General features: G+C 33.4%; 1 protein-coding gene across 3 annotated transcripts in view; it reads right to left on the bottom strand.

Annotated features, from left to right (window-relative positions):
• Nucleotides 1-523: 523 nt before the first annotated feature.
• LOC101892136 (proton-coupled amino acid transporter-like protein CG1139) overlaps nt 524-27,825 on the bottom strand; it is an 89,734-nt gene continuing 62,432 nt past the window's right edge. For 2 of the 3 annotated variants that reach the window (XM_005176136.4, XM_059125906.1), the window contains exons 2-6: nt 17,562-17,644; nt 17,029-17,184; nt 6,670-7,491; nt 6,452-6,611; nt 524-1,401 (exon numbers count right to left, since the gene is read on the bottom strand). In XM_005176136.4, the coding sequence (XP_005176193.2) occupies nt 1,144-1,401; nt 6,452-6,611; nt 6,670-7,491; nt 17,029-17,184; nt 17,562-17,644 (1,479 nt within the window). In that variant the 3' untranslated portion in view covers nt 524-1,143. Of the gene's footprint in view, nt 1,402-6,451; nt 6,612-6,669; nt 7,492-17,028; nt 17,185-17,561; nt 17,645-25,604; nt 26,335-27,825 lie in introns of those variants that run through there. The other variant, XM_059125905.1, reaches the window with a different exon arrangement.

The following is a 27,825-nucleotide window of genomic DNA, read 5'->3' as shown; positions in this document are numbered from 1 at the left end:
TGTTTTTTGCGGGGGTGGTGTTTTGAATAATTTGCTGTTAAAAAAAATATGCCTTAAATTATAATGTTATTAGGAACCACAAACTTTTGAACTTATGTAGATTGTCGTTACTTTGAATGATGAATACAGGGTGAAAAGAAAAAAATTACAGCCAGGATTATTGGAAAAGCGGTAGATATTTTTATGGAATATGAAAATTACGTGGGGTCTGACAAAAGGTTACAAGGCGAATTTTTACTGACTGTAGAGCAGGGCTCCATGAAAAGTGCTCCAAAAGGACACACAAGCTTGCTCAGGAACCTGTGTGTTATGTTTTCGAGCACCGTACTGGAAAAAGCCAATATGAGGTCTATTTTGTGATACTATTTAAGAAAATAAATATATCGATAACTTCTTGTTAGTAAAAAATACTATGTGTGCCAAGTCAAAAAATAAATTTAAAATTCTTTTTGACCCGGCGCTTATCTACATCCATTAGAATAGGTTTATCATACTACAATTTCATTAGCAAAAGGTACTACGTTTTTGTTTCTTTCTTTGTATGTGTGTGTGTTTTCACTTTACTCTAAGGGAACTTAATTAGTTTCTATTTTGTAATTCCGAATTCAATTACATATTTGCAGCAACGACAAATATTCTTCAATTTATAATTTTGAGCCAATGTGTTTTGTGTTTTTTTTTTTCTAATATCTCTTAAAAAGAATTGTCTTGTCTTTTTTTTTGTGAATATCTGCCCCTAAAAACAAAGTGCACAGACATCACAGTCATTTTCAATTGGAACTTAAATTACTTACAAACTAATAATAATAGATGAATAAATTCTATAGACTTGTGGCCTTTTTTCTATATAATTTGGTTAGTTTATGATAATTATTAAAAAAAAAACATCTGAGTTAGTTTTCTTGATGATCCCTGTGGTTTTGTTGGTGTTATTGTTATATTTTTTCATAAATTATTATTATTTTTTAATAAAATTACAATTTTTGTTTTTGTTAAACTTTAGCAAACTTCCTACTTTACAACTATTTGCAAAAAAAAAAAACGAAAATCATAAACATATCATAGAAAATATCATCTCTTACAAAAAACAATGAAACAAACAAAATAAGAAAATACTCTAGAATTGTGTTTTTTCCGCATTTATCAATGACTGAATTCAGCATGGAACTCCAATATACTGACATAGGTACCCGTTACAAAACCAATAATGCCAAAGCAAATCAAGAAGACATTTTTCCACAGGCGCCAATTGAAACGTCCATAGCCGGGATCTTCATGGTAGACAGCCAATTCGATAATGGATGGCACAATCATACCCAAAGTACTCAGGCACACAGCACCGATGAGAGAAATGAATGGACCCAAGTTGGGCAGAGCAACGGCAATAGCACCGCAAAGTACCTGAAAAAAAAAAGAAATTAGTGTTGTTTATTTGCAAAAAATAATAATAATAATGTGATACAATTAAACGCGGTATGTCAATGCGTTATTCTAGGGGCATTTTGCTCAAGAATAACTTATGAAAGTAGAGCTAACAAGTAAAACAGCAGCTAAGTTCTTTCCCTCCACCATTTGGAAAGAACTTGAAAATTAAAAAAAAAAATACAAAAAATACCGCCATATCTGCAGAAGTAATATTTTTGTCATAGCCTATAGTACCCATTAAGATCTTGAAATACTAAAATTTAAAGTTAGTTTTAGCGGAATTGTTTCAAATTTGAAATTTGAAGTTCGTAATAGATACTACAGCCTATGACAGAAAATTGTCTGTGCAGGTCCCCGTCTTCGTATAGCCCCCATATAACGGTACCTCCCTCTATTCGGTATTTTGATGATTTAAGCGACATTATCCTCCGGAATTGATTTTAATTTGGTATTTGGTATTCGTAATGGATACTACAGCCTATGACAGAAAATTGTCTGTGCAGGTCACCGTTTTCGTATAGCCCCCATATAACGGTACCTCCCTATATTCGGTATTTTGATGATTTTACCGACATTATCCACCGGATTTGCTTCAAATTTGAAATTCGTAATGGATACTACAGCCTGAAATTGAAAATTATCTGTGCAGGTCGAAGTCTTCGCATAGTCCTCATATAAAAGTATCTTCCGATATTCGGTATTTTAATGATTTCAGCGACATTATTAACCGTTTCTATTGATTATTGTTTCAAATTTGGTATTTGAAGTTCGTAATGGGTACTACAGCCTATGACAGAAAACTGTCTGTGAAGGTCCACGTTTTGGTATAGCTATAGTTACATTATTAACCGAATATTTTTTTTAAGTTTTGCATTTGAATATATGACCTATGACAAAAGTGGCCTATGCAGGTCCACTTTGACGTATAGACCCTAATATAATGGCTTAAATCGGTAGTTTTTAAGATTTTACCAAACATTTTTAACGTTTTTTTTTTTTTTTTGAAAATTGCCAATTTCGTTCCAAATTATAGCTTTTTTATTTGTTCTTTTTTTTTTTTTTTTTTTTTTTTAAGTGGAGGATGTCAATGAAGAGTGAACCAATTCTTTGGCTCAATATGACATTTTGCAGATTTTTTAATATTGAAATAAATATTTGAAGAAAGCCAGACACTGATTTCACATATTGAGAAGGTTATCATTATTCAAAATTTTGACTTTTTATGGTAAAGATACTAAAAAACGTGGGTTATCATTTCTCATTTTCGCACCCGGCCTAAGTCTTATTTTAATATTACAATTTGTCTGAACTATATTGGTTACACGATGTGTTCGATATTAGATTTGTATTTTTTGCAACATCTTTAACTTTTTTGGAGGAGGTACTAGAGAGAGAGAGACGGGACTGATATATTCTACATCAACACCTAATACAGGCAAATGCATCAGGATGAGTGAAGTTCGAAGACATTTGTCATTTTACATTTTACTACAGCTCATGGTAGAAGAATATAGGTAGACGCATCGACACAGCTGCTGAGACAATAAACTGTCAAACCAATTTTGGAATTGAAAATGTTTAATGAAAAATTATTTAAATTTGTAAAAATTGTTGAAAAACGCGAATTATAACAACCTACGAATGACGTCATATAAGCACACATATAAAAAACTACTTATATTTGAAACCAGTAAGGAAAGCTCAAAAGTCGGGCGGGGCCGACTATATGATACCCTACACCACTATGCATATTTAGTAGAGCTCTCGTAAATAGGTTTATACAGGGTATTTAAGAGCTCTATGAGATATTTGGTACAAAATCAAAATCTATCTAATTCTATCGTGCATTTTACGAACTATAGCTATCTCTGAACCAGGTTTCTCCAAATTTTACGTATTAGCTTCTAGACTGGTGATTTGGGCTGATATTGACCATTTAGTGCACATTTAACCCGAAATCGGATGAAGATATATATGAGAGCTATATCCAAATCTGAACCGATTTCGATAAAATTTAAAACAGCTATTCCTGTGCTCCATCTAATACCTGGTACCAAATATCACGGTTGTGGAGTGAATATTACGAATGTATGGGACTAAAACACTAAATCGGATGAAACTTATATATGGTTGCTATATCTATATCTCAACCGATTTTCACTAAATTTGATATACTTGCTTCTAGGCTGAATTTGGTCCGATGTACTAAAATTCAGTCCATTTGGACTTATATCGGCCATTTGGTGCACAATTAACCCGAAATCGGATGAAGATATATATGGGAGCTATATCCAAATCTGAACCGATTTCGATAAAATTACAAGCAGCTATTTCTGGGCTGTATCTTATATCTGGTACCAAATATCATTCTTGTGGAGTGCATATTACGAATGTGAGAGGCTTAAACACCAAATCGGATGAAAGATATATATGGGAGCTATAGCTATATCTGAACCGATTTTCTCCAAATTTGATATACTTGCTTCTAGGCCGAACTCGGTTGGGTGTGCCAAAATTCAGGTAATTTGGACTGATAGTGGACATTTGGTGCACATTTAACCCGAAATCGGATGAAGATATATATGGGAGCTATAGCTGTTTCTGAACCGATTTGTTGTATTTGCTTTAAGGCTAATCTCGGTCACATGTGCCAAAATTCGGGCCATTTGGACTGATATTGGCCATTTGGTGGTCAATTAACCCGAAATCGGATGAAGATATATATGGGAGCTATATCCAAATCTGAACCGATTTCGATAAAATTTAAAACAGCTATTTCTGTGCTCCATCTAATACCTGGTACCAAATATCACGGTTGTGGAGTGCATAGTAGGAATGTGAGAGACTTAAAGATCAAATCGGATGAAAGATATATATGGGAGCTATAGCTATATCTGAACCGATTTTCTCCAAATTTTATATACTTGCTTCTAGGCCGAACTCGGTTGGATTTGCCAAAATTCAGGTAATTTGGACTGATAGTGGATATTTGGTGCACATTTAACCCGAAATCGGATGAAGATATATATGGGAGCTATATCTAAATTTGATCCGATTCTCACCAATTTCAATAGGGTTCGTCCTTGGGCCAAAAAAATATTGTTTGGAAAATTTCATCTCAATCGGATAATAAATGCGACCTGCATTTTGTTCACAAGAATACATGGACAGATGGACGGACGGACGGACGGACGGACAGACGGACGGACATGCATAAATCGACTCAGAATGTGATTCTATGCAGATCATCAAAAGGAACTATGGGTCTATCTCGGTTCCTTTTGCCTGTTACAAACAAATGCACAAAGACATAATACCCTTACCACTATGTGGTGTAGGGTATAAAAAACATTTAACATTTTTCGACATATCAGTGATCCCAAGCTTTGATGAATCTACCTGTATTCTTCTACCATGTTACAGTTATTATTATTCAACATTTTGACCCTTCTGCTACCTCACCTAAGTAGCAGAAGGAAAGGGTCCTTTTGTTTAATATAATATTTATGTAGCCATAATCCTGATTCAAAATATAAAATACTAGTGAAATAACTGACTGACGGAGAATCAACGCCCTGACGAAACTTGACACTTTGAACACTGGCCAGTCTTGGTGCGTAGGCGTGTGATAAGGCTCTTTCATACTAAAAGAGTACGAAAAGTACTAATATGTATTACTTTGTATTGGACAAACGAGATGAGCAAACATTCTGAAATTTGGTATATGAGTCACTGATGAAGTACCGGATATATGTACCAAAGGGTTTTTGGTAATTTAAACTTTTAGGTTTCGAAAGATTCTAAAATTCTACTGCTTCATTAACTTGAAATTTAGTTTGAGAATCAAGGTTGGAAAGTAAAATTGATACATTAAGGTGGTTTTGCAAATGTGTACTACATGTGCACGAAATGTACAAAATAGCACTACATTTTGTACAATTTGTTATTGGGTGAACAGATAGTCTTTGAAATTTGGTCTTAGGGTCTCTGTCTATATGTAGCCTGGACATATGGAGGTTGTTTGGAAATGCGTTATAGTTTTGTATGAAAAGTACTAAATGGTACTAAATTTGGAATTGTGTGAATGGTTTATCCATTCCGAAAATTTATATGCATGTCACTTTGGTATCTGTGGTTGAAAAAAAAAAACTGCTTGTTCGTATGGATGGATATACATACTACTAAACAGTACAAAATTTGGCAATGGGGAAATTATAGCGGTGAAATCCTGAAATTTGATATCAAGGTCACTCTTGGTATCTAGGGTTGAGATACGGAGATTGTTTTGATAATACGTACTTTAACTGATCGAAAAGAATTAAATCATATTAAATTTGGAATTGGGATAGAGGAATAGAGCTAAAATTCTCAAATTTGATATTAAGATCCCTGTAGATTTCTAGGGCTTACATTAGGGGAAGGCTGAAATAATTTTGGACATAAAAATTGGATGTGGGTCTTTTGTGCAATGGTTTCATTAATATCCTACACGGTAAAATTCAAAATAAAGTATTTTGAAGACTTTTTGGAATAAAAGGTAATCATATTCACATTATTCTTTCCGAAAAAGCCGCAATTTGAATATATAAATATATAAAACCTTGAAAATACGATGTATGAAGATTTGATTAAAAAAATTTGTCAAACTAAACAAATTGTTCATTTTGAGTACTTAGGCCTTTAACTAGCTGCTGAAATGAATCTAAAATTTTAACGTGGACTTTCGCTGATGAAGTTATAGTTTCAAAGACATGGATTTGGAACAAATTTAAAGAAATCATATTTTTAAAACTATCCACATTGGTATTATTCCACATCTGAAATTTTCTAGAGGTTTCCTTTCATTCTCTGTTCTTAGCACTTCCAGTTAAATATTTTCAAAAAGCTTTTCACAGAACAAGCCAAAGGCCCATATTCATATATGTTACATGTTTTTTTTTTAATTCATAAAATATAAATTGATCGCATCCGCCGTTCATTGTATTACTACCTTAAATTTTTGAAAATAATTCAGTCCTTTACTTACCACCAAACCAACTCTCAAAGCATATTCCGACCAGTTTTGTTTTTCCGGGGCAATCTTGTGTTGGATACCCTTCCAGATGATGCTCATAGGTACATAGAATTGCAAAGTGAAAGTGAAGAAAATTGCAATGGCAATCATCAACTTCACAGATTGGGCCAATCTGTAATTAAACAGTTAATTAATATTATTTTATTACTTTTTCCGCAAAAAATACTCACTTATCCTCCACAGGCAAATTCAATGTAATACTGCCAGCCGTTTCCGAACCATATTTCAAGTAGCCAAAGAAACCAACAAAAGTGTACAAAGTGATGACAACACCCATACCCAAATTCAATACCGAAGGACAGCCAATAAAGTGGGTGGGATTTCTCATGTCATTTTCCAAAGACATAACTACACCGATACCTTCCAAGGCAAAGATGACCGTGCCGAAGAACAATGGCCATTGGGCAACATCAGCCACTCCAACACGTTCCGTTGTGGCGGGTGTATCCGAGAACAAATAGGTGCAGGTTATGATGATACCGACAAACATCAATAAATTCGCCACCATCGAGAATGGTGTCAAGAATTTCAGATTTCTAACCAAGCACATAAAGATCAACGGCACCGTGATAATCACAATCCACAATCTTATACCAATATCCGTCTCCGAATCTTCCATATAGAAGTCAACGACTTGTTTCACATTCGTGCCGACAAACACCAAATAAATACAACAGCATCCAATCAAATCGATGACCAGAAACGTGTTCACAACAAAACGTATAAATCGAGACCAACGCTGCAGACCAACGGGCCCATCAAGGAATGCCTGTTCGGCGACATCGGCAAAACCCATCATGGGTATTTTACGCCTCCGACACAGAATGTGAGCGCATTTGACCAAAATGTGTACACAATAGGTGCACAGCGTGCCCACCAAGAAGGTAGCGACGAGACCGAACCAAAGACCAGCATTGAGGAAGGCCATTGGCATGGCCAGAATGCCCGAACCCAGGGAGCCCTTGAGCAGATGAACAAATGTTTCCAAATCACTGGAAAAGAAATTAAAAAAAAAATCATTTTTATTTAGGTTAAGTTTTAGAAAATATTTAAGGATTGGAATTTTCGATTCTGAATTCTAAATTGGCTAGGAAAATCGATGATTGGCAGAAAAAGTGGTAACATTCCTACTACTCAATTCATTTGTATATATCTACAGTTTCAAGCTATATATAAACGATCCTAACATAATCGAGATCTATTGGAGTATGTTTGTTATTTTTAACAAAACAATTGAGAATGGATGCAGATTTCTTTAGGAGAAATTGGAAGATAAATTTAAAATATCGTAATGAAAAATCCAAAATGGAAAAACTTTATTTTTTCATATATCGCTGATCTACATACCTATTTCTTTCAGCCTAATAACATTAAAAATTTGTTGTATATTATATGTTATAAACATTATAGTATTATACCTACAAATGTATATACCACACACACATGTAAACATTTCTTATTTATTTATATTGGCAAAATGTCAAAAAATGTTCAGCCCCATGTATTACTTAAGATGTAAGAAATAATTTTGTCAATCTGCCTTTTTTGTGTTCAATGAACTAAAACTATATCATGAGGGGATGCAATGCAAAATCACATTAACATTTACAAATTAAATAGCCAACGCACACACACATATAAGCGCCACATTTGACGCCACGTTGAACTTGCTCAAATTGAAAATGTACACGCCATGGCAGTGACCGCCACCACATTGATGATCAGCTGCCAAGTAAAAATATTTGTTTATAACAACAATTTTGTTAATTTCCTGTTTAAATGTCAAATGTGAACTATGTACTCTACACCTGAGAGAAAAACGCTATTCGTAGCGTTTTCCCTAAACCAACTATTGCCCAATAGATGCTTTCCCAGAGAAACCCTATTCAGACAGGCCGAATATAAATGACTATTAAGCCAGGCTGAATAGATGATTTCCTCGAGGAAAACCACTATTCAGCCAGGTTGAATAGATGCTTTCCTAGTGGTTTGTATACCCTCCACCATACAGGGTGAGATAAAAAAACTGCAACCAACTTCTGACTGCTGTCATTTCTAAGCACTCGTGCGACAGTTCCAGTGACTGATCTTTATATTATTTACAAGCGCAAAAAGCATTTTGGTGATAATTTTCCAGAAAAAAAGTTATTCGTGATTTCTTTATATTTGACCGGAAAACCACAAGTGGCACTCGTTAGAGCACTCCAGCACCATCGCTTGTTATCGTGATACTGGTAGCGTAGCCCGACGTCAAGGAAGTGAACGGAAGAAAACAGCAACATCCGCAGAAATGGTTCAAAAAGTAAAGAAGCGACCTGATCGAAAGCCGCGTCACAGTGGCAGAAATGGCCTGTGAGCTGAACATATCGCAATATTCCATTCGGCAATTATTGAAAAATGAGCTCGGGGTAAAGCCATTGAAGTACCAAAAAGTGAAAGAACTTTGACAATAACCGAAATAAAATAGACTCAATAGAGCTAAAGAGTTGCATTGCTTGGCCGAAAATGTGCACCTTCGGTTGGCCACCAGAACTCAAGCGCTGGCCATGGTGATGGTGTGGAGCGCCATAACAGTCGATAGTCGTTCTCCGTTCGTATTAATCGACCGTGGCATCAGAATAAATGCCGAATATTATTGCGAAAATATTCTGAAGGGTGTATCAAAGCTTTGGCACGCAAACATTTTGCGGCAGACCTTGGGCATTTCAACAGGACTCAGCACCATCGCACTCAGCACGCGTCACCCAAGAATGGTTACAAAATGAGGTTCCTCTCTTCATTTCCAGCGCATAATGGCCACCAAAATCTCCGGATACCAATTCTGCTTTAGTATTTTTGGAAAGCAGGGTTGCCACTAAAAAATACCAAAGTGTCGATCACCTCAAGCAAGCGCTTCGTCGGGAATTGGCCAAAATACCGTAGAGCAACATTCGGGCAGCGTGTGACGGTTTCATTGGCGGTTTGAAAGGGTTTATTCGTGCCAAAGGTGACAAATTCAAACAAATCTAAATTTATTCTAAAATTCGATGCTATTTCCGACATTTTTTGCTTTCATTCAATAAAACTAAAAAAAAAATGTAAAAATTATAGCGTTTGATTTTGTTGCAGTTTTTTTATCTCACCCTGTGTTCTGGATCAGCGTAAAATTCTAGGACGATTTAGCCCTGTCCGTCTGTCTGTTGTAATCACGCTTGAGTCAAAACGAATAAAGATGGGAAGATCAGCAATTTGTGTAGGCAGGTCATGTTTGAAGATGCGCTATATCGGTCCACAATATCGTATAGCCCACATGAAACGGTAGCCCTCGATATTCGACATTTTCATGATTTTAGGGACATTATTCACCGGAGTTGTTTCAAGTTTCGTATTCAGAATACGTAATAGGTACTACAGTCTATGACAAAAAATTGCGTACGCAGGCCCACGTCTTCATATAGCGTCCATACAACGGTACCTCCCAATATTCGGTATTTTGATGAATTTAGCGACATTATTCACATTACTTATTCGTATAGGCCCCATATATCAGTACCTCCCTACATTCGGTATTTTGACTATTGTATTACAATATTCGCTGATTTTTAATTTTATATTTGAAGTTCCTAATAGGTAATGACAGAAAATTGTCTATGCAGGTCCAGGTCTTCGTATGGCCCCGATATAACGGTATCTCCCAATATTCGGTATTTTGATGATTTTAGCGACATTATTCACCGGAGTTGTTGCAAGTTTCGTATTAATAGTAATGGGAACTACAGTCTATGACAGAAAATTGTCTATGCAGGTCCAGGTCTTCGTATAGGTTCCATATATCAGTACCTCCTTATATTCGGTATTTTGATGATTTTATCTACATTATTCACCTAATTTTTTTCAAGTTTCGTGTTTGAATTTTGCAATAACTTATGATAAAAGTTGCTTATACAGGTCCACATCGTATAGATCCCAATATAATAGCTTTATTCTGTATTTTTAACATTTTAGAAGAATTCGTTCCATATGGTGGAGGGTATTCAAAGTTCGGTCCGACCGAATTTACTGCTTCCTTACTTGTTTCCTATTGAAAGCCAGGCTGAGAACCACTTTTCCTATGTAGACCATTATTTAGCTTATCAAAAGGTTTCCTAGAGGGAAACTACTATTCAGCCGGACTGAAGAGATGATTTCAAATTGTAAGCACTATTCAGCCAACCTATTTAACTAGAGTTTGAATTACAATAATTGAGGTGTAATTCATTATAATTGCCCTTTGGACCCCTGCACGTGGGCAGATCACTTTTTACACTTATAATTATATGTTAATATAAATAATAGGCATATTACTTTCTATAAGTTACAATTTTCTTCACAAAAATTGTCTTGTTAATTAATAAAAATTTTCTCACTTTCAATTGAAAGATTACACAAACTACCCATTTGTAGAATATGTGTATTGCTGTGAAGAAAACTGAAATTTATTTAACAAACGCCATTTTATTAATAGAAGGGAAATCAAAATTGATTAACGATGCATTTATTCAGAATACAATTAATTGAAATTAAATCAAACCACTGTGAATCGAATCAATTTATTTCGAAATGAACAAAGTGCAATGCCGGCTACCAGAGAAACATGTGCGACTGTCCGGCAGGTTATTGGCCATGCCAATTAAAAATGATAAATCAAGCGTTTACATCGCCGAAACTATTAGAAACAATTTGTTGCTTTCACTGATTTGCTTGAATGCACATTTTTCTATGAGTGTAAAAGTATGAATTTGTAAAATGTACAAAGTTTTCTATTTTTTTTTCTTTCTGCTGCATACACACCTACATAGATTTTTATTGAATGTATGTAGGACGTACTGCCTGTAAATTTTTGGCAGCTATTTCATGACCAAGGTCTCTGTCTTTGTAGTTTTGACGTTATGTTCTTTTTGTGTGTGTGTGTGTGTGTGTGTGTGTGTGTGTGTTCAGCATATTTGTGTGCCAAGTGGAAAATTTCCGCTAACTCGTAAACTGCATGGGGATCGAAAAACAAAAAAGCCGGTATATGCAATATACGCGACAGAACATATGTATTAGAGTGCAATCTAAATTTAAAGTTGATCTAAGAAAAATTGTATTAATAAATCATGATTAAATTAGATGATAGTGAATTTAAATTCAGGTAATGGGATATACCTTCAATAAAATAAAGGTATCAACACCGAAATTAAAATTTTCTCAGTGTAAAGTAAATATTGACAGGATTTTTTCCCATTACTGAACTAAATAGTTTGATATTTTAAAGAAAACATCTAGATATGCTGATACGTTTTGGGATTTAATTAATTTTATTGTATTACAAAAAAAAAAGAAGTATCGCATGAAAAATAAGACATTTGTATTGAGCACTCGGTTACTCAAAACAGTAAATTGTATTAAAAAAATGTTTTGAAAAGTTTTGATGAAAAAAACAAAGATATTAAAAATGATAACTCCTTAAATATGTTAAGGTTGTAATTAGTACCTTACATAGAGTTTTAGCGACATAAATTATGTTCTTCAAGTAATTCATCGCACAAGAATATAGCCCTCAAGATATTAAAATCAGACGCGATAGGATTTAAACAGTGGGGTTACATATTTGAATTCTTACCACAAAACATGAAATTTTTAGGTTTTGATACTCTTGGGATAAATTATTTGTAGTAACTTGGATATAAACAAGTTTTTGCCAAGTTGTTGTAAATAACTCCTAGGAAGGAAATCCTTTTTACGAAATCATAGAATTCTCCGCCTAGTAAATATTTTAATTTCTTCTCCACAAATAAATAAAAACAAGAAAAAAAATTCGGCCGCAACTTTTAATACCCTCCATCATCTGAATTTAAACGTGTTCCACTTTAAGCTACAAATACCAGTGCTGCTGAACTTTTCAAAAAACCATAAAATGGGTGAGGCCGTTACATGGGGGCCATACCAAAACGGGAACCTATATAGGCAATTTTATACTTCCAGGATTGTCGTCTACCAAATCTTCTTAAATACCACATTTGAAATAATTTCGTGGGATTATCAAAATACCGAATATTGGTGGGTATCGTTATATGTGCGCTATATGCCACCGGAGCTAGAACTCATAATGACCTACAAATACCAATTTTTAGACTGATTCTTAAATAAATGTTGCGAAAATCGTCAACATACCGATAATGGGGATGTACCGTGATATGGGGCCTATACAAAAACGTAGACCTATATATACAATGTTTCGCCACCGCTACTAGAATCCATTATGACCTACAAATACTGAATTGTTGTGGCAAATATCATCAAAATACCAAATAACGTAAAACGATGTGTCCCATTTTCAATACCAAGCATCCTAGACACAATACAATTGTTCTGCCAAATTCTGAAGCTCTACGTAAAATAATGTGAGCTGTATCCTGATTTCAACAGACAGACTGACGGACATCGTTGAATCGACTTAGAATTTTATGCTGATCATGAATATTTAGGGATGCTACAAACGGAATGTCAAAGTTTATATACCGTCCTTTTCAAGGTGGAGGGCATAGCAAGAGTATGATAAACCCAATCGATTCTAATAACGTTATTGCTGAAATAGAAAACATAATTATTCCATTTTCTTTTTAAATCGGTCCAGAATCCAGGTCTAAGTACTTTGTTAAATGTAAGAAATGATAACATTATTTTTCTTTTCTCTCTTAAATTGGTTGGAGTTACAGAAGAATAACGAGTAAAAATAACGTTGAGATTGGCCGGGTCGAACTTTATACCCCCCATATCCCTAAAAGGTGGCTATATGTTGAATATTTTTGAGAAAAAAAAATAATAAATGTCAAATTAACCTGATTTGCTCGAAAATTAAAGCTTAAACCTTGAAAAAATATCAAAGATCAAAGAGGTCCATAAGTCCATACCATAAGGTCAGTTTAAATCAATTTTTTTTTCGAGAAGTAAATCTTTTCAGAGAAATTTCGATGAAAATCTTCAAAATTCCGAAAATTCCTAGAAATAAAATCGATTCCTGTAGAAAATTGCAAAACTGTTTCATTAATAGGGCAATCTCAATAGACGGACGGATAAACGACATAACATTTAACGCTGGACATGAATATATACTTTATATTTTCAGGTGCTGTAATCGGAATGGCAAATTTAATATACCTTCCATTCTTCCAAAGATCTGATATTGAAGGTTTTTTTTTTTAAGTGAATCCAAATGGTATATTAAGTTTGTCATTCCATTTGTAACACCTCGAAATATACATTTAGACTTCACAAAGTATATATATATATATTTTTTTTTGATTAGCATAGGATTCTAAGTCGATTTAGCGATGTTCGCCCACCTGTCTGTCCGTCTTTGAAAATCAATTATTAAAAATTTGGAATTTGGAGTTCGCAATAGGCAATTTGTATACGACCTCGTATAGTTCCCATGTATCTGTATTCCAGATATTTGATATTTTAATGGATTTAGCTACATTTTTCAATATAATTGTCTCATATTTGGAGAAAATTGAAGACAGAGGTCCACGTTTTCGTATAGCTATAGGAAAATTAATTGTATGGCCTTAGGGCATTTCTTTGTAACCGGCAAAAGGAAACGAGATGAACCCATAGTTCATTTTTACGATCTTCATAGAATCACATCCTGAATCTATTCACATATATTTACATTGAAATTCGGTACAAGATATTATGTACAGCCGAAGAGTATCCTTGAAAATTATTGACGAAATATGTTATGGCTCCCATATATATCTTTGTATATGTAAATGATATGAATTTTGGAATAATCTATTAAATTTAGCTTAAAATCAAGTATGTCCAATTTGGTGAAAATCGGTTAAGATTTAGGTATAGCTACCATATTTATGTTTCATCCGATTTTATATGTAAGTCCCCTAAATCCGTATTATACACTCCCAAACAATGAATTTCGGTAGATTATATTGGGTACATCCAAAAAAAAAAAAACCTTTGCCAAGTTTTATCGAGATCGGTTCAGATTTGGATATATTTCTCATATATATTTCCCTATAATTTGAGGTAAATAATACATGAAGGATGCTATATTTGTGTAATTAAGATGTTTCATTCGATTTTATATTTAAGTATTCTGAAAGTTATACCATCCACAACATAGCAATTATATTTAGTGCGAAAGGTAAACTAGAAAGTACATTTACTTCAGTCAAGTTTAGCTTTCACAGGTTAGTTTCATGGATTTCAAATTAATTCGCCCTAAATTGACAATTTGAGCATTTATTTGCTGCAGGTGACCCCACTAAATATAATTTTGTCTTTCCTTACTAGTTTAACTTTGTTTCTATTTTATTATCATCATTATTATTATTATTATTATATTATTATTATTATTATTATTATTATTATTATTATTATTATTATTATTATTATTATTATTATTATTATTATTATTATTATTATTAGTATTATTATTATTATTATTATTATTATTATTATTATTATTATTATTATTATATATTATTATTATTATTATTATTATTATTATTATTATTATATATTATTATTATTATTATTATTATATTATTATTATTATTATTATTATTATTATATTATTATTATGATTATTATTATATTATTATTATTATTAGTATTATTATTATTATTATTATTATTATTATTATTGTTTATTATTATTATTATTATTATTATTATTATTATTATTATTATTATTATTATTATTATTATTATTAGTATTATTATTATTATTACTATTATTATTATTATTATTATTATTATTATTATTATTATTATTATTATTATTATTATTATTTTTGTTTACTTATTTATTTTTTATTTATTATTATTATTTTTGTTTTTTTTTTTTTTTTTTGATTTAAAAGTCTTACATTAATTGGTTTGTTTAAAAACAGACACATTCCCGATTTCAAGTTGTCGAGTGGAAGACCATTTCAGAAACTTTAACAGAATTTCTTTCTAACTAACACTGAAAGAAGCCTTTCAATTACCTCAAAGAGATTTGCACTCATATATATATATATATGTTGGCAATTCATTTTTAAGATGAGGTTTCCCGCATAAAACTTTAAAGGGATAACATATAAGATTTGTAATGTGGAGCAAAAATCACAAAAAAATAAAAGCTATATCTTCTCAGGAGCATCTTATTATATTCTGCAACTCATGTTGTGGGAGTTTTATAAGTTTAATTGAGCCAAATCGATAATCAATTTCGTTTACCAGAATCGATCTAGCCATTTCCGTCCGTCACTCCAAATTAATTTGTAATCACGCTACAGATCACAAAAATGGCCTCATTGAGAGTAAAAATTGGGAATAAAAATAGGAGTCTATTGTTTTCGGAGATGCTCACAATGTATACATAGACAAGGACTTGATTTCGAAGTTGATCTACAGGTCACAAATACAGATCAATCGGCAAAGAATAAGAACTTAAAAAGGACAGAAGCCTACAATTTTAGATGGTGTTCAGATAATATTTGTGAGATGGGCCATAATTTTTGTGTGAACGCTGAAAGTCACTTCCCAGCGAAATTACAAATACATGAAGAGGACATTTCTGACCTTTAAATTGGTGTTGGTTTCGTTGACGTATATAGCAAAATGTCGGAGATATAATAAAATATGTACAACATCCTAAATTTTTAAACATTGCTTTCAATTCTTTTTGGCTCGCCTTACTTACGAAGGCATAAGATAGTATATTGGAGTATATAACTATATATATATAGTATGAGGAATTGCCATGAAATTCTCGAATCCTGTCAAAACCAAGATAGCAATTTGAAAGGCTTCATGATATTATTTCAAGGATAAAATTGAGAACATTTATACTGCAATTCATAAAATACATTAAATGCTGAGTTATTTTCTTGAAAATATTGGTCTCAGATCTATGAGGATTGTTAAAATATAGAAAAACGATCCTTGTTTTTTGGAATGATTTTTAAGGAGTTCTAAAAAGAATTCCCATTTGAGAAGGTCTAAGAGGGCTAGATCTATAGAAATTTTACCGTAAAATATAGTCATCACATGGTCGGCTAAGCCGGAATTTATCTATTGTTTCTTAATTGTTAGCCTATTTTGGAATTCAGGGTTCCTAGTGGCTTAATCTTGTTTGTTGGCGCATGTCCACGTCCTTTTCATGCTTTCAATAAATCGGTACATTTGGCAGGATTATAAGTGTCCTAATTGTGGGAAATATATATAGTTCTGCCCTAAAAGTACTAAAATATCTAAGTATGAATGTGGAAAAAAATTAGAAAAAAAATTTTGGATTTGATCGTAAATTATTTGCATAAATTTCTATTTCCCTATATTAAGACATATAACTTCAATGCTATCTAATATTTTCACTAGAATTTTATTTTATCATGAGCTTCTCTCAACAATGATTCCTCTTCTTCACTATTATTTATATATCAAATTCAAATCTAAAATTCCGATCCTTCTTTATTATGATAAAAAATACGGGATATTTTATATTATTTTTTGCATATACTTACGATGTTGGATGTTCCACTTTCCGGTGCTCGAACGGATTATAGTTGACATCATCGGAATCATCTGCACCACCGCCTTTCTTCTTCGATATGACTAAAGGCAGTGTTGAGCCTGCCGCCTGCTGTACTGGGACATCGGCCATTTCGGGACGTATGAATCTATCCGAAGAAGTATACATTTCAAACATTGATGTTGATGATTCATTTTCAATATTTTTATAGATGGGCATTATAAAGATGATCAACTATTATTTTAGTTTATTTTTGTTACAATTTTCATTGACTTTTCCCGATAAAAAAAGAACGAGAAAAGTTTTTGTTTGGATTGTATTGCAACTATTATCACTACTTAGTTCAGATTTGTAATTAACCGAATTATAGACGAACTCAAAAGTTGTTAGTTTTACAGATGAGGAAAAATAAAACAAAATGTTAATGTTTAAATTCAAATAAAAAGTAGAAGAACCGCTTAAATAGTTTGTTTTTTTTTTTTCTTAAGTACAACAATATGAGGCAAGAAAATATTTAAAACATACTTTGTTTGATTTACGGACGCGTTATTACTCCTTGAGCCGTTATGCTTCTCGTTATCATAGCCCGCCGTAACTGTCGGTATTTTCTGCAAATAGATATGAGAAGAGTTGAAATAAGAATTCAAAATCAATTTCTTTTTTTTTTATTTATTTATTTGCTTTTGCAAAAATCAACAAAAGAAAATAACCAAAATTCACACACACACTCAATACAACAACAAAAGATGCATAATAGATTTTAATTGAATTTTGTTTCATGTCTGGCAGCCCAACTAGAAGGTATCAACCAACCACTTAGACACGTACCATCCCCAAGTGGGACCAAAAAAAAAAAAACAATCTTACATACATACATTAACATCACATGCCAAAGATCTCATCCCCCCAAAAGAAAAATAAAAGAAAACAAAAGCAAAATATTTAATTGAAACCAAAAATACAAAAAAAAATTATTTCACTTTATGTATCAACATTGCATAGTGGCTAAAGAGTAAGCAACAACAAAAATCAAAATTATTTTCCTTTTTTTTTCAAATCGACACTTTTTTGTTGCAAAATGTTGAATACATTTTAATTGGCGTAAAATTGTTGTTTTGGGTTTTATTTTTCTTTTCGTTTCGCTCTCAAGTAGTTCATCATAAAATTGCGTATTTGGAAATAATTTACTGTCTGCTTGATTTTTTCTTGCTTTTTAAAAAAAATCAATCTTTTAGCAACAAAAAAAAAATAAAATAAAAATAAAATAAAATAAAAAAAATAAGAAGAAGAAATATACACAATTTGTAAATTACGACAATTTAATTCATTTAATTTTTTGAGGAATACACTCCTTAAAATCATTCTCTATGCGTCCGTAAAAAACTAGCTTCACAATTTGTTCTTCGTTATTCCCGAAATATTTCTATCTATCGGGGATTACCAATAAAGTTCATTCTCAAAATGTTTAAAATGTTTATTTTTTAAAATATCAGCTGACCGAAAATCAGGAGGAACAATTACAAGGAGAGAACACAAAAAATGTTGACCTATTATGTTTTTTTCCAGAAAGAGACAAACCCAAGCCATTCCGGGCCTAATTTTTAATACCCTCCATCATTTTGAAGGATCTTGAATAATTTAAAAAAAAACCGTCGAAAAATGCCATTTAAAAGAAAACCATTATATGGGGGATATACAAAGACTTGAACCTGCATAAGTAATTTTTTTTATCATAGGCGGTAGTATCGATTCCGAACTTCAAATACGAAATTTTAAACAATTCCGTTGAATAATGATGCTAATATCCTCAAATTTGAAACAATTCCGGTAAATAATGTTGCTAATATCATCAAAATACCGGATAAATGAAGGTACGAAGACGTGGACCTGCATAGACATTTTTTGGCATAGGTTGTAGTACTCATTACGAACTTAATTCTTTACATACGAAATTTGAAAAAATGTCGGTCTAAAATGTCGATAAAATCATCAAAATACCGAATTTCGAGGGGTTCCGTTTTATTGGGTCTATACGATATCGTGGACCTATATAGACAATTTTCTTCTGGGGGTAAATTACTCAGAAGGAACTCCTTGTGTGGATTTTCAGAAAATTTCCTGAAAAATTTGGCTAAAATCATGAAAATGCAGAATATCGGGAGGAACAGTTATATAGAGGATATACGATATCGTGGATCTATATAGACAACTCTCTCCATGGGCGAGAGAGAGGAGAGACAATGCCATTGAAAAATTTAGCTACAATCATCAAAATACCGAAAATCGGGAGGAGCCGTTATATAGGTGATGTACGATATCGTGGACCAATATATGTAAACAATTCTCTTTCAGGGAAATACACAGAAGGAACTCCTTGTGTGGAGTTTCAGATAATTCCATTAAAAAATGTGGCTACAATAATCAAAATACCGAATACTGGGAGGCACCGTTACATGGGGCTATACAAAAACGTCAACCTATATATAAAATGTTTCGCCACCGAAGCTAGAACCCATAATAACCTACAAATACCAATTTTTAGACAAAATACCGAATATTGGGAGCTATCGTTATATGAAGGCCATACGATATCTTAGACTGATAAATCGTCTTCGAAATTTACGCTGATCAAGAATATATATACTTTGTTATGTCTAAAACTATTATGTCGATTAGTTACAAACGGAATGATGAACTTAATATACGCTCCATACTATGTATGGTGGAGGGTATAAAAAACCTAATTTGGTCGGGACTTGTGACCGAAACGTTCAAAATAGTGAAAATCTGACGGTACCTTTATTTTGCAAGGAGATAACAGACCTACCTAGAACCCCAATTGCCAAGTTTCAGCTAATTCGGTTGAAAATTTTGGGGTTTCAGACGAATATTTCGAAGTGTTGCAAATGGAATGACAAATTTTATATACATGGAGAATACCGAATATTGGAAGATAATATTATGTAAGAGATATACGGAAGCCTAGCCCTATTTGTATAGGGCCAGGGCTACTAGAGATGATGGTAAACATTAGAAAACTTCAAATACCAATTTTCAATTCTATGAAAAATATCTCGAATATCTTCAAAATAAGGAATATTGGGGGGAGGAGTCAGTTACACGAGACTGTAGATAAAAGTAGACCTAACCTGTATTTTCTGCCGTAAGAGGTGGTAAACTTTATGAATTCCAAATATGAAATTTGAACAAGTAAAAAGGACCATGGACTCTCCACTATTTGAAAAGAAATTGAAAATTTACAAAAAATTCCGAAAAATATAGCTTAAGAGAAACCCCTAATATAGGGGCTATAAGAAGACGTGGGCCCGCATATGTAATTTTTATACCCTACAACACTATGTGTTGGGGGTATTATAAGTTTGATTGGGCCAGAATTTATGTAACACCTCGAAATATTGGTTTCCCATATAGGAAAGTATATATGGATCTTCCTAGCTCGCCGAGCTGAGTCGATCTAGCTATGTATGTCCGTCCGTCCGTCTGTCCGTCTGTCCGTCTGTCCATGTTAATTTGTAATCACGCTACAGGTCGCAATTATGGCCCGATCCTTACGAAATTTTGCACGAAGGTGGGGTTAATGTCAGAATAGAAGCATATTTCTTTTGGAGATGATCGCCAAATGTTTAGGGGTTGAAATGGACCAAATACTGAAAAAATGTCGGATTTTGCAGTAGCTATGCAGGTCGCAATTATAGACCAATCGACGCGGAATTTCGTATGTAGCTAGAGTTTAGGGCGGGGAAGAAGCCTACCAATTTGGGTGGTCATCGGATAATATTTAGTGGGTAAAATAGAACATATCTTTTTTGTTGAAAAAATTCAAAATTTCTCATTAAACCGCGAATATTTTAAATCCCGGCGAAATCACAAAGCCATGACAAGGTTACTTCTGATCTTTACATTGATGTTAACATCCAACAAATCGGATATATAGCAAAATATGTGCGATATTTATGTCTATCAAAGAAGATATGCTTGAAAGATCTCTTATATGTCGAGAACGGCTGAACTGATTTCGACAGTTCTCATTAATTCAGAATGGCCTCTTGGCAGGAAACAAAAAACGTCTAAAAAATTGCATTAAAATATCTCTCTAAAGATGAAAATATTGATTTTGTAATATTTTCTCATATTTTTTCAATTTTGTCATATTTTTGGCATATTTTCATTTTGAATTAAACGTTTGGTAATATTTCTACAGCTAACAAAACTAAGTTGTTAGGATATCAGGATACAGAGCGCATTTATGGCCCGATCCTAATGAAATTTTGCATGGGGATAAGATGAGGGTCAGAATAAAAGCCTACTCTTTTTGGAGATAATCGCCATATATTTAGGGGTTGAAATGGACAAAAAAACTACAAAATTGTCAGCAAGTCGTAATTATCGCCCGATCCTCACGCGCATTTGAATGGAGGTTACCGGACAAATAGTTTTGGATGGCCATCCAAAAATATTCAATGTGTGAAATAGTTTGCCAACTTTTGTAGACAAAATACGAAAATATATATTCCAGTGACTTTTTGGAGAATTCACAAATACAGGAAAGACGTACTTCTGACTATTTCGTTAAGGCTGATTTCGTTGAAGAATATAGTCAAATGTCTGTATCTCATATAGATGCGTTTTAGTCAAAAAACAATAATAAATGTTAATCTTTTGCACTTCTGAGAGATTACAGGTCTTTGGGAAATATTGGTTCCAGATCTAGGAAGACCATTTACGTGCAACATCTACCAATAAATTGGAAATGAGCAGATTAGTTTAAGTTGCTATTATTCGAAAATTAGAGAACGAAACCTGATGGTTTTCTTTTATAATTTGTCACAATATCTTGTGGAATTCTTTCGAGTATCTCGCGTATATAAACTGTATCATTTATTATAGTGTTGTAGGATATTCAACGGTCGGCCCCGCTCGTCTGTAGCCTTTGCTTACTTGTTTGTCATAGGCTGTAGTGCCTAATAAGATCTTTAAAAACGAGATTTAAAACAATTCCCTTGAATATTGTCGATAATTTCATAAAAAATACAGAATATTGGGATGTGTCGTTATATGTGGTCTGTGTGAAGACGTGGATCTGCATTGACAATTTTCCGTCGTTAAGATATTTGATCTTTGAAAATTGAAAAAAACTCCGATCAGTAATGTCGCTAAAATCATTAAAATACCGAATATCGGTATGTTCCGTTAAATGGGGCCATAGTGAAATGTGGACATGAGTCGATAGTTATTAGCCAGATAACATTGTATCTACTCAAAAAGGCTGTCAAATTACAGCAAATTGCTTTAATATATAACTTAACAGATACAGCTTCTGACTAGGAATTGACATAAATTCAATTTGAGATTTGACACTCTTTGAGTAAATAAGCGATTTAATATATTAAAGAGCAAGGCATAGCATTGCAATTTTTCTGATTCCTTGCAATTCTTGGTTTAATAGACTTAGGATTTTATGCTCATCATGAATATATGTTCTTCATGAGTTTTTTTTCCATCTATGTTCATTGAGGTTACAACAGGCGAATGTACAGACGAAATCGATTCTAACATTGCTTACCCAAATCCCTGCCACAATTTTCAATGAGTCCATGTATGGAGAGAGAGAATATCAAGGCGAGAATACAAAAACGATTTTCTCTTTCTAATTTTTGAAATCGTCTGAGAGGTTTTGTTTACAACATTTAAATGCGTGGCCATATATCATTTCAATGATACCGTTTTGTTGAGATGCTATAAACAAATTATTTTCAATATTGTTTATTCAAATATTTGCATGTTTACAATACGTCACAATGTTCTTATTATTGCTGGGCGATTTTGTTTATTCACTATTTGGGGCAATTATAAATAACGTCATAACGCGCATTGAGTTTGCCATTGGCTTTGCCACAAATAAAAATTGTTCTTTCATTCATTTTTTCGGGCGAGTTATTACCTTTTGTGGTAGAGATTTAGTGTGTGCATGTCGAGTCATGTATGTTTTGAACTTGATTGACATCTGTTCGAATTCAAGTTCATGTCGAAAAAGGCGCATTTGCAAACGAACACTGCTGGCTGGCACAAACAAAAAAAATGTTTTTTTTTTTTTGTAGAAAAATCTGATAAATTGCGAGGAAAAGCGGAAATTGTTTAGGCAGCCCGCGTCGCAGATTTCACGAGACTTTTTCGCTGAACATTTGCAAACACATTTTTGGTGTCATGCCACTTGTGTGACAGTAAAGGTTTTGTGAGAAAATTATGGATTAAATCGATCGAGGATAAAATAAGTATTTTTTAGAAACTTCTATCAAAATCCAAATGGAAATACTTTTGAGAATGGAAGTTAGCATATATGAAAGTATCCTTTTATTATATTATGACCTGACGAGGTTAGATTGGAGGAGCCTTAAGAAAAATATTATTGTGAGACATTTTGTTTTTACATCTATTTTACACCTGCATGGTATAGATGGAGAAGGCAGACTTTGTTTATAAATTGTATCGCAGTGATATTGGCAATCTTAGAAGTAAATGCCACTACCTCATAGAGTTGTTCAGCATTCAATTTACTTTCAAAACCCCAAAAGTTATTCGATTCATGTGAATCGCAAAAGTTTCTTTGAAGGTTATTCCTTAACACATTACCAAGTAATGAGAACAGTGAATAGGGTACGTGAGTGTCTGCCAACAAAACCCAGGGATGTGCGTAAACAACAAGGATAAATCGTTGATGCTCATGCAAATTTTCGACATTGATATAAGTGGAATTACCCATTACCAGATAATGTCAATAAAACACTTTTGCAATATTCCTAGATTGGAAATAATTGGGCTTTCCGTAATAAAATACAAAGCAGAAGAACTTTCTTAATAGTTACAAGATGAAGGGTGAATTTTATGCTATTATATTTTTGGCAACGCCGTTTTAAACAGGTCTCGCACGTTTCGTGTTTTGTTTTGTCCTGCAAATGAATAACGTTTGCAATCGTGGGTTTTCATTATCAAAATGCGTGTTCCACTACAAAAGTTCATCACGAAGCGCTACCGTGAGATGATATCCAGCTTTTTTGCTCATAATACAAGAGTTTGACTTGCATGACATGTGATGTCAACAAGACGGTATCGCATGCCACATAGCACGTGTGGCTTATTGAGAGGCGAGGTCGGCATCATTTCTTTTCAAGTTCGGGACCGGCCTAGACTATAATTTGTGGGGCTTTGTTAAAGTTCATGTATTTACAGACCCGCCCGCTACAACTGATGCATTGAAAGAGAAAATTGATTATGATTGATTTATTCATCAAATATCAGCCGAACTGTTGAAAAGAGTATGCCAAAATTGAGCTAAGCGGTATTAAGAAAGGATAGACCGGACCACTCCTTCTAGTACCTCCCCTACAACGGGTCGCAATTTTGAATAGCAATCAAGCTAATAAAACGCAAAATGCAATCAAGCTCATAAAATGCAAAATGTCATAAGATTCTCATTCCATTTGTAACACCTCAAAATATACCTTCCAGACCCCACAAAGTGTATATATTCTAGATCAGCATAAAATTCGATTTTGATTTAGCGATGCCCATCCGTCTGTCCGTCTATGGAAACCAATCTAGCATCCGAACTAAATGATATTCGGTATTTTTATGATTTTAGCGATATTATTCACCGGAATAGTTTCATGTTTGGTATTTTAAGTTTGTAATGGATACTACAGCATATGACAGAAAATTGTCTGTGCAGGTCCACGTTTTGGTATAGCCACCATACAATAGTACCTCCCTTTATTCGGTTGTTTTGGTGATTTTAGCTACATTATTCACCAATTTTTTTCAAGTTTCGCATTTGAATATTGTAATGGCTTATGACCCTAATATAACGACTGCATTCAGTATTTTTAAGATTTTAACAGCATTTTTAACGGATTTTATTTTTTTGGAAATTGTCAAATTCGTCCCAAATGGTGGAGAGTGTTAAAAGTTCGGTCGAACTTACAGCTTTTTTACTTGTTATATTTAAAAAATCTCGTACACTCTGAACCAGCACCATATATCTAAACCGCTCGATTTGACATATTTTCATAGTTTAAAGCTTTCTTTATATTGAAGAGTAAAAAGGATTGTAAGCCAAAGTCACTAAGCCATATCACATTATTATTTAATTCACTGCGAATAGAAAAAAAGGCAAATACGACCGAATTTAAATGCGTATTTGACCATACCTATTTCTTCTACCCGGAATATCTCAATCAAAAATGTCATGCTATTTATGAGCACTCCCCTTGATATCGTGTTAATTTTCTTTCAATTTTATGTTATTGGCAACCTTGAAAAAAATTCACATAAATTTCATGTTCAATCGAATTCAATCAAATGCCATTTTTTCTAGGTATCAACAAAACACAACGAACACAGTTCCGACACAAAGAAATCGCCACTTGAGATCAAAACCGAAAAATAAAAAACCCAACATTCGACACATTCGCTTTGTTCATTGAATACGAATGAAAATTGAAAAAAGTATTTCTTCATCACCCGATTTTCAACACTCTTTTCGACACTAACATTTGTCGGTTGCGACAACATCGATATTTGCACTCCAGATGCTCCCGTTGAGGGTGCCGGCGGTGGTCCACCCTTTTTCAAGGACATTTTCAATTGATGACGCCTTAGGGCGGCCGACGATAGCCTTGTTTCACGGGCCCGATTTATCGGTGTACTAAGGTTATGTTTTCGTATCGCATCCGCAAACGATTGTAGTTCGCAGTCTTCGTCCTGGACGGTGGCACCAGCTTCCACTTGTTGCGTGTGTCGTTGTTTCGCCAATGGAGGTAAAGGTGGTTTTGACGAGTTCAGCTTGAAGGATTTTCAGGGCACCAGCGTCGCTTCGATACTGTTGACTGCTATGCGACATATATCCGCTCGATAATATTTTTCCAGACGACCGATCACACGATTTTAAACTAACGCCGACGTTTGGCAATTGCCGCAAGATCAGCGTATCGTATAAAATCAAAACCAACAACACCAGCACCACCACCAGTTGGTCAATCCAAGCAAATTGGTCCGAGCACAGAACGAGATCACAACAGAGAACCAAAAAAAATATGAATTTTGAGTTTTCCTGCTGGGCAAAATCTCTTTGGGGGAATATTTTCTAATTTGGCTGATGTAGTTGTCGTTGTTGTTGTTTCTGATTTTTTTTCTTCTCTATTTTGATAACTTGTTGTATTATTTATTTAGTAAAGCGTTTAAAAGATCTTGTCTTCCGGATCATCTGACCTCAACTGATCATTGAACGAGAGTGTAAAAACAAATTTTATTCACCGACATCACCGTTCGTACCAAGCATTTAGTGCAGTCACAAAAAATTCAGTTTTTCTTCTGCAGGAGACAAATAGTAGAGGGTACAACAAAACCAACAACAACAACAAATATTCATTTAAATTGTTTGCCACCCCTGCAAAACAGATTTACATGCCTTAACCGTCATTTGGGGATTTGGGTGGGATAGGTGAAGAGTTGTGCCAAATTTTTCTGCTTCTCTCCACCACCTAACCGTTGTGGGTACTATTTGGACGCGACGAGCATACCCCACATGAATGTGTGTACCATTTTTTTAAGTGAGCAATTTAAATAGATTTTTATAAGGAAAATTTCATTTAACTCTTTGTTGAGATTTAGGAGAGCAAACGAAATGATTGCATTGAATTTAATGTAATTGATGCGAAATATCTTGTTAGTCCAAAAAAAAGAGGTACGAGGTGTGTTCGAAAAAGGTTGTAAAAAGAAAAGACAAAAAATCAAGTTAACAAGTATCAGCCGGTTTTGCCAGCAGTGCTGCAATGCTGGATTATTTAAATATATTTTAACTTCTGTCATAATTATTCAAATTGTTACCCTCTATGAAGTTAGTTTCGAAGGAATGGGCCAATATTGGACATTTCGTATCGGACTTAAATAATATAAAACAAGTAAAAAGTATCGGTCGGTTTTGCCGACAGATGTTTACCCTCAGTCAATTATCGATTATTTTAAAATATGCTAACTTCTGTTATGAATTTTCAAATTCTTGACCCTCTATGGAGTGTGTTTTGAAAAAATGGGTCAATATTGTCCATTTCATATCGGACCTAAATAAATAGGATATAGATATTATTATACATATATAAGAAAATCTAACATTTATATCCAATTTTTTTCGAAATCATCAATTCCATATCCATCTCAATTTTCTGGTTGAGAGAAATATTAAGATATAGCAAGTTGTAAAAAATCGCTGACTTATATCGCAAGTTATGATATATAAAGGTATTGAAAATTGTGACCTTTTGTGGGTGAGGTACCAGAAGGGGTTTGCAGATATATTTAATTTTCAGTTCTTGTGTTATCAAAAATATTTGTATATGTAAAAATTGAAAATTTGTTTTTCAAAATCTTGAAACCTATGTGGGGAAGGTTCCAGAAGAAATGGACCGATCTCTACCATCGTTATAACAGATCTTGTGTTGATGGAAATATTGAGATGTACCAAGTCTTAATGCAATCGTATGTAAATTTCACGTTTTATGAGCTTCATGGATACTCAACATTTTAGGACCCTTTGTGGGGAAGGTACCAAAAGGAATGGACCGATAGAAAGTCTAAATGGAATCGGATATTAATTTATCCTTAATGGATATTCAAAATTTCAACTTTTTATGGGGAGGTACCAGAAGGAGTAGACCGATATATTTCATCTTAATACCATATCTTGAGTTTATAAAAATATTGGGATGTGTGAAAT

Source organism: Musca domestica, unplaced genomic scaffold (assembly GCF_030504385.1).
Source record: "Musca domestica strain aabys unplaced genomic scaffold, Musca_domestica.polishedcontigs.V.1.1 36, whole genome shotgun sequence".
Classification (NCBI taxonomy): domain Eukaryota; kingdom Metazoa; phylum Arthropoda; class Insecta; order Diptera; family Muscidae; genus Musca; species Musca domestica.
This window is presented reverse-complemented; position numbering and strand designations above follow the sequence as displayed.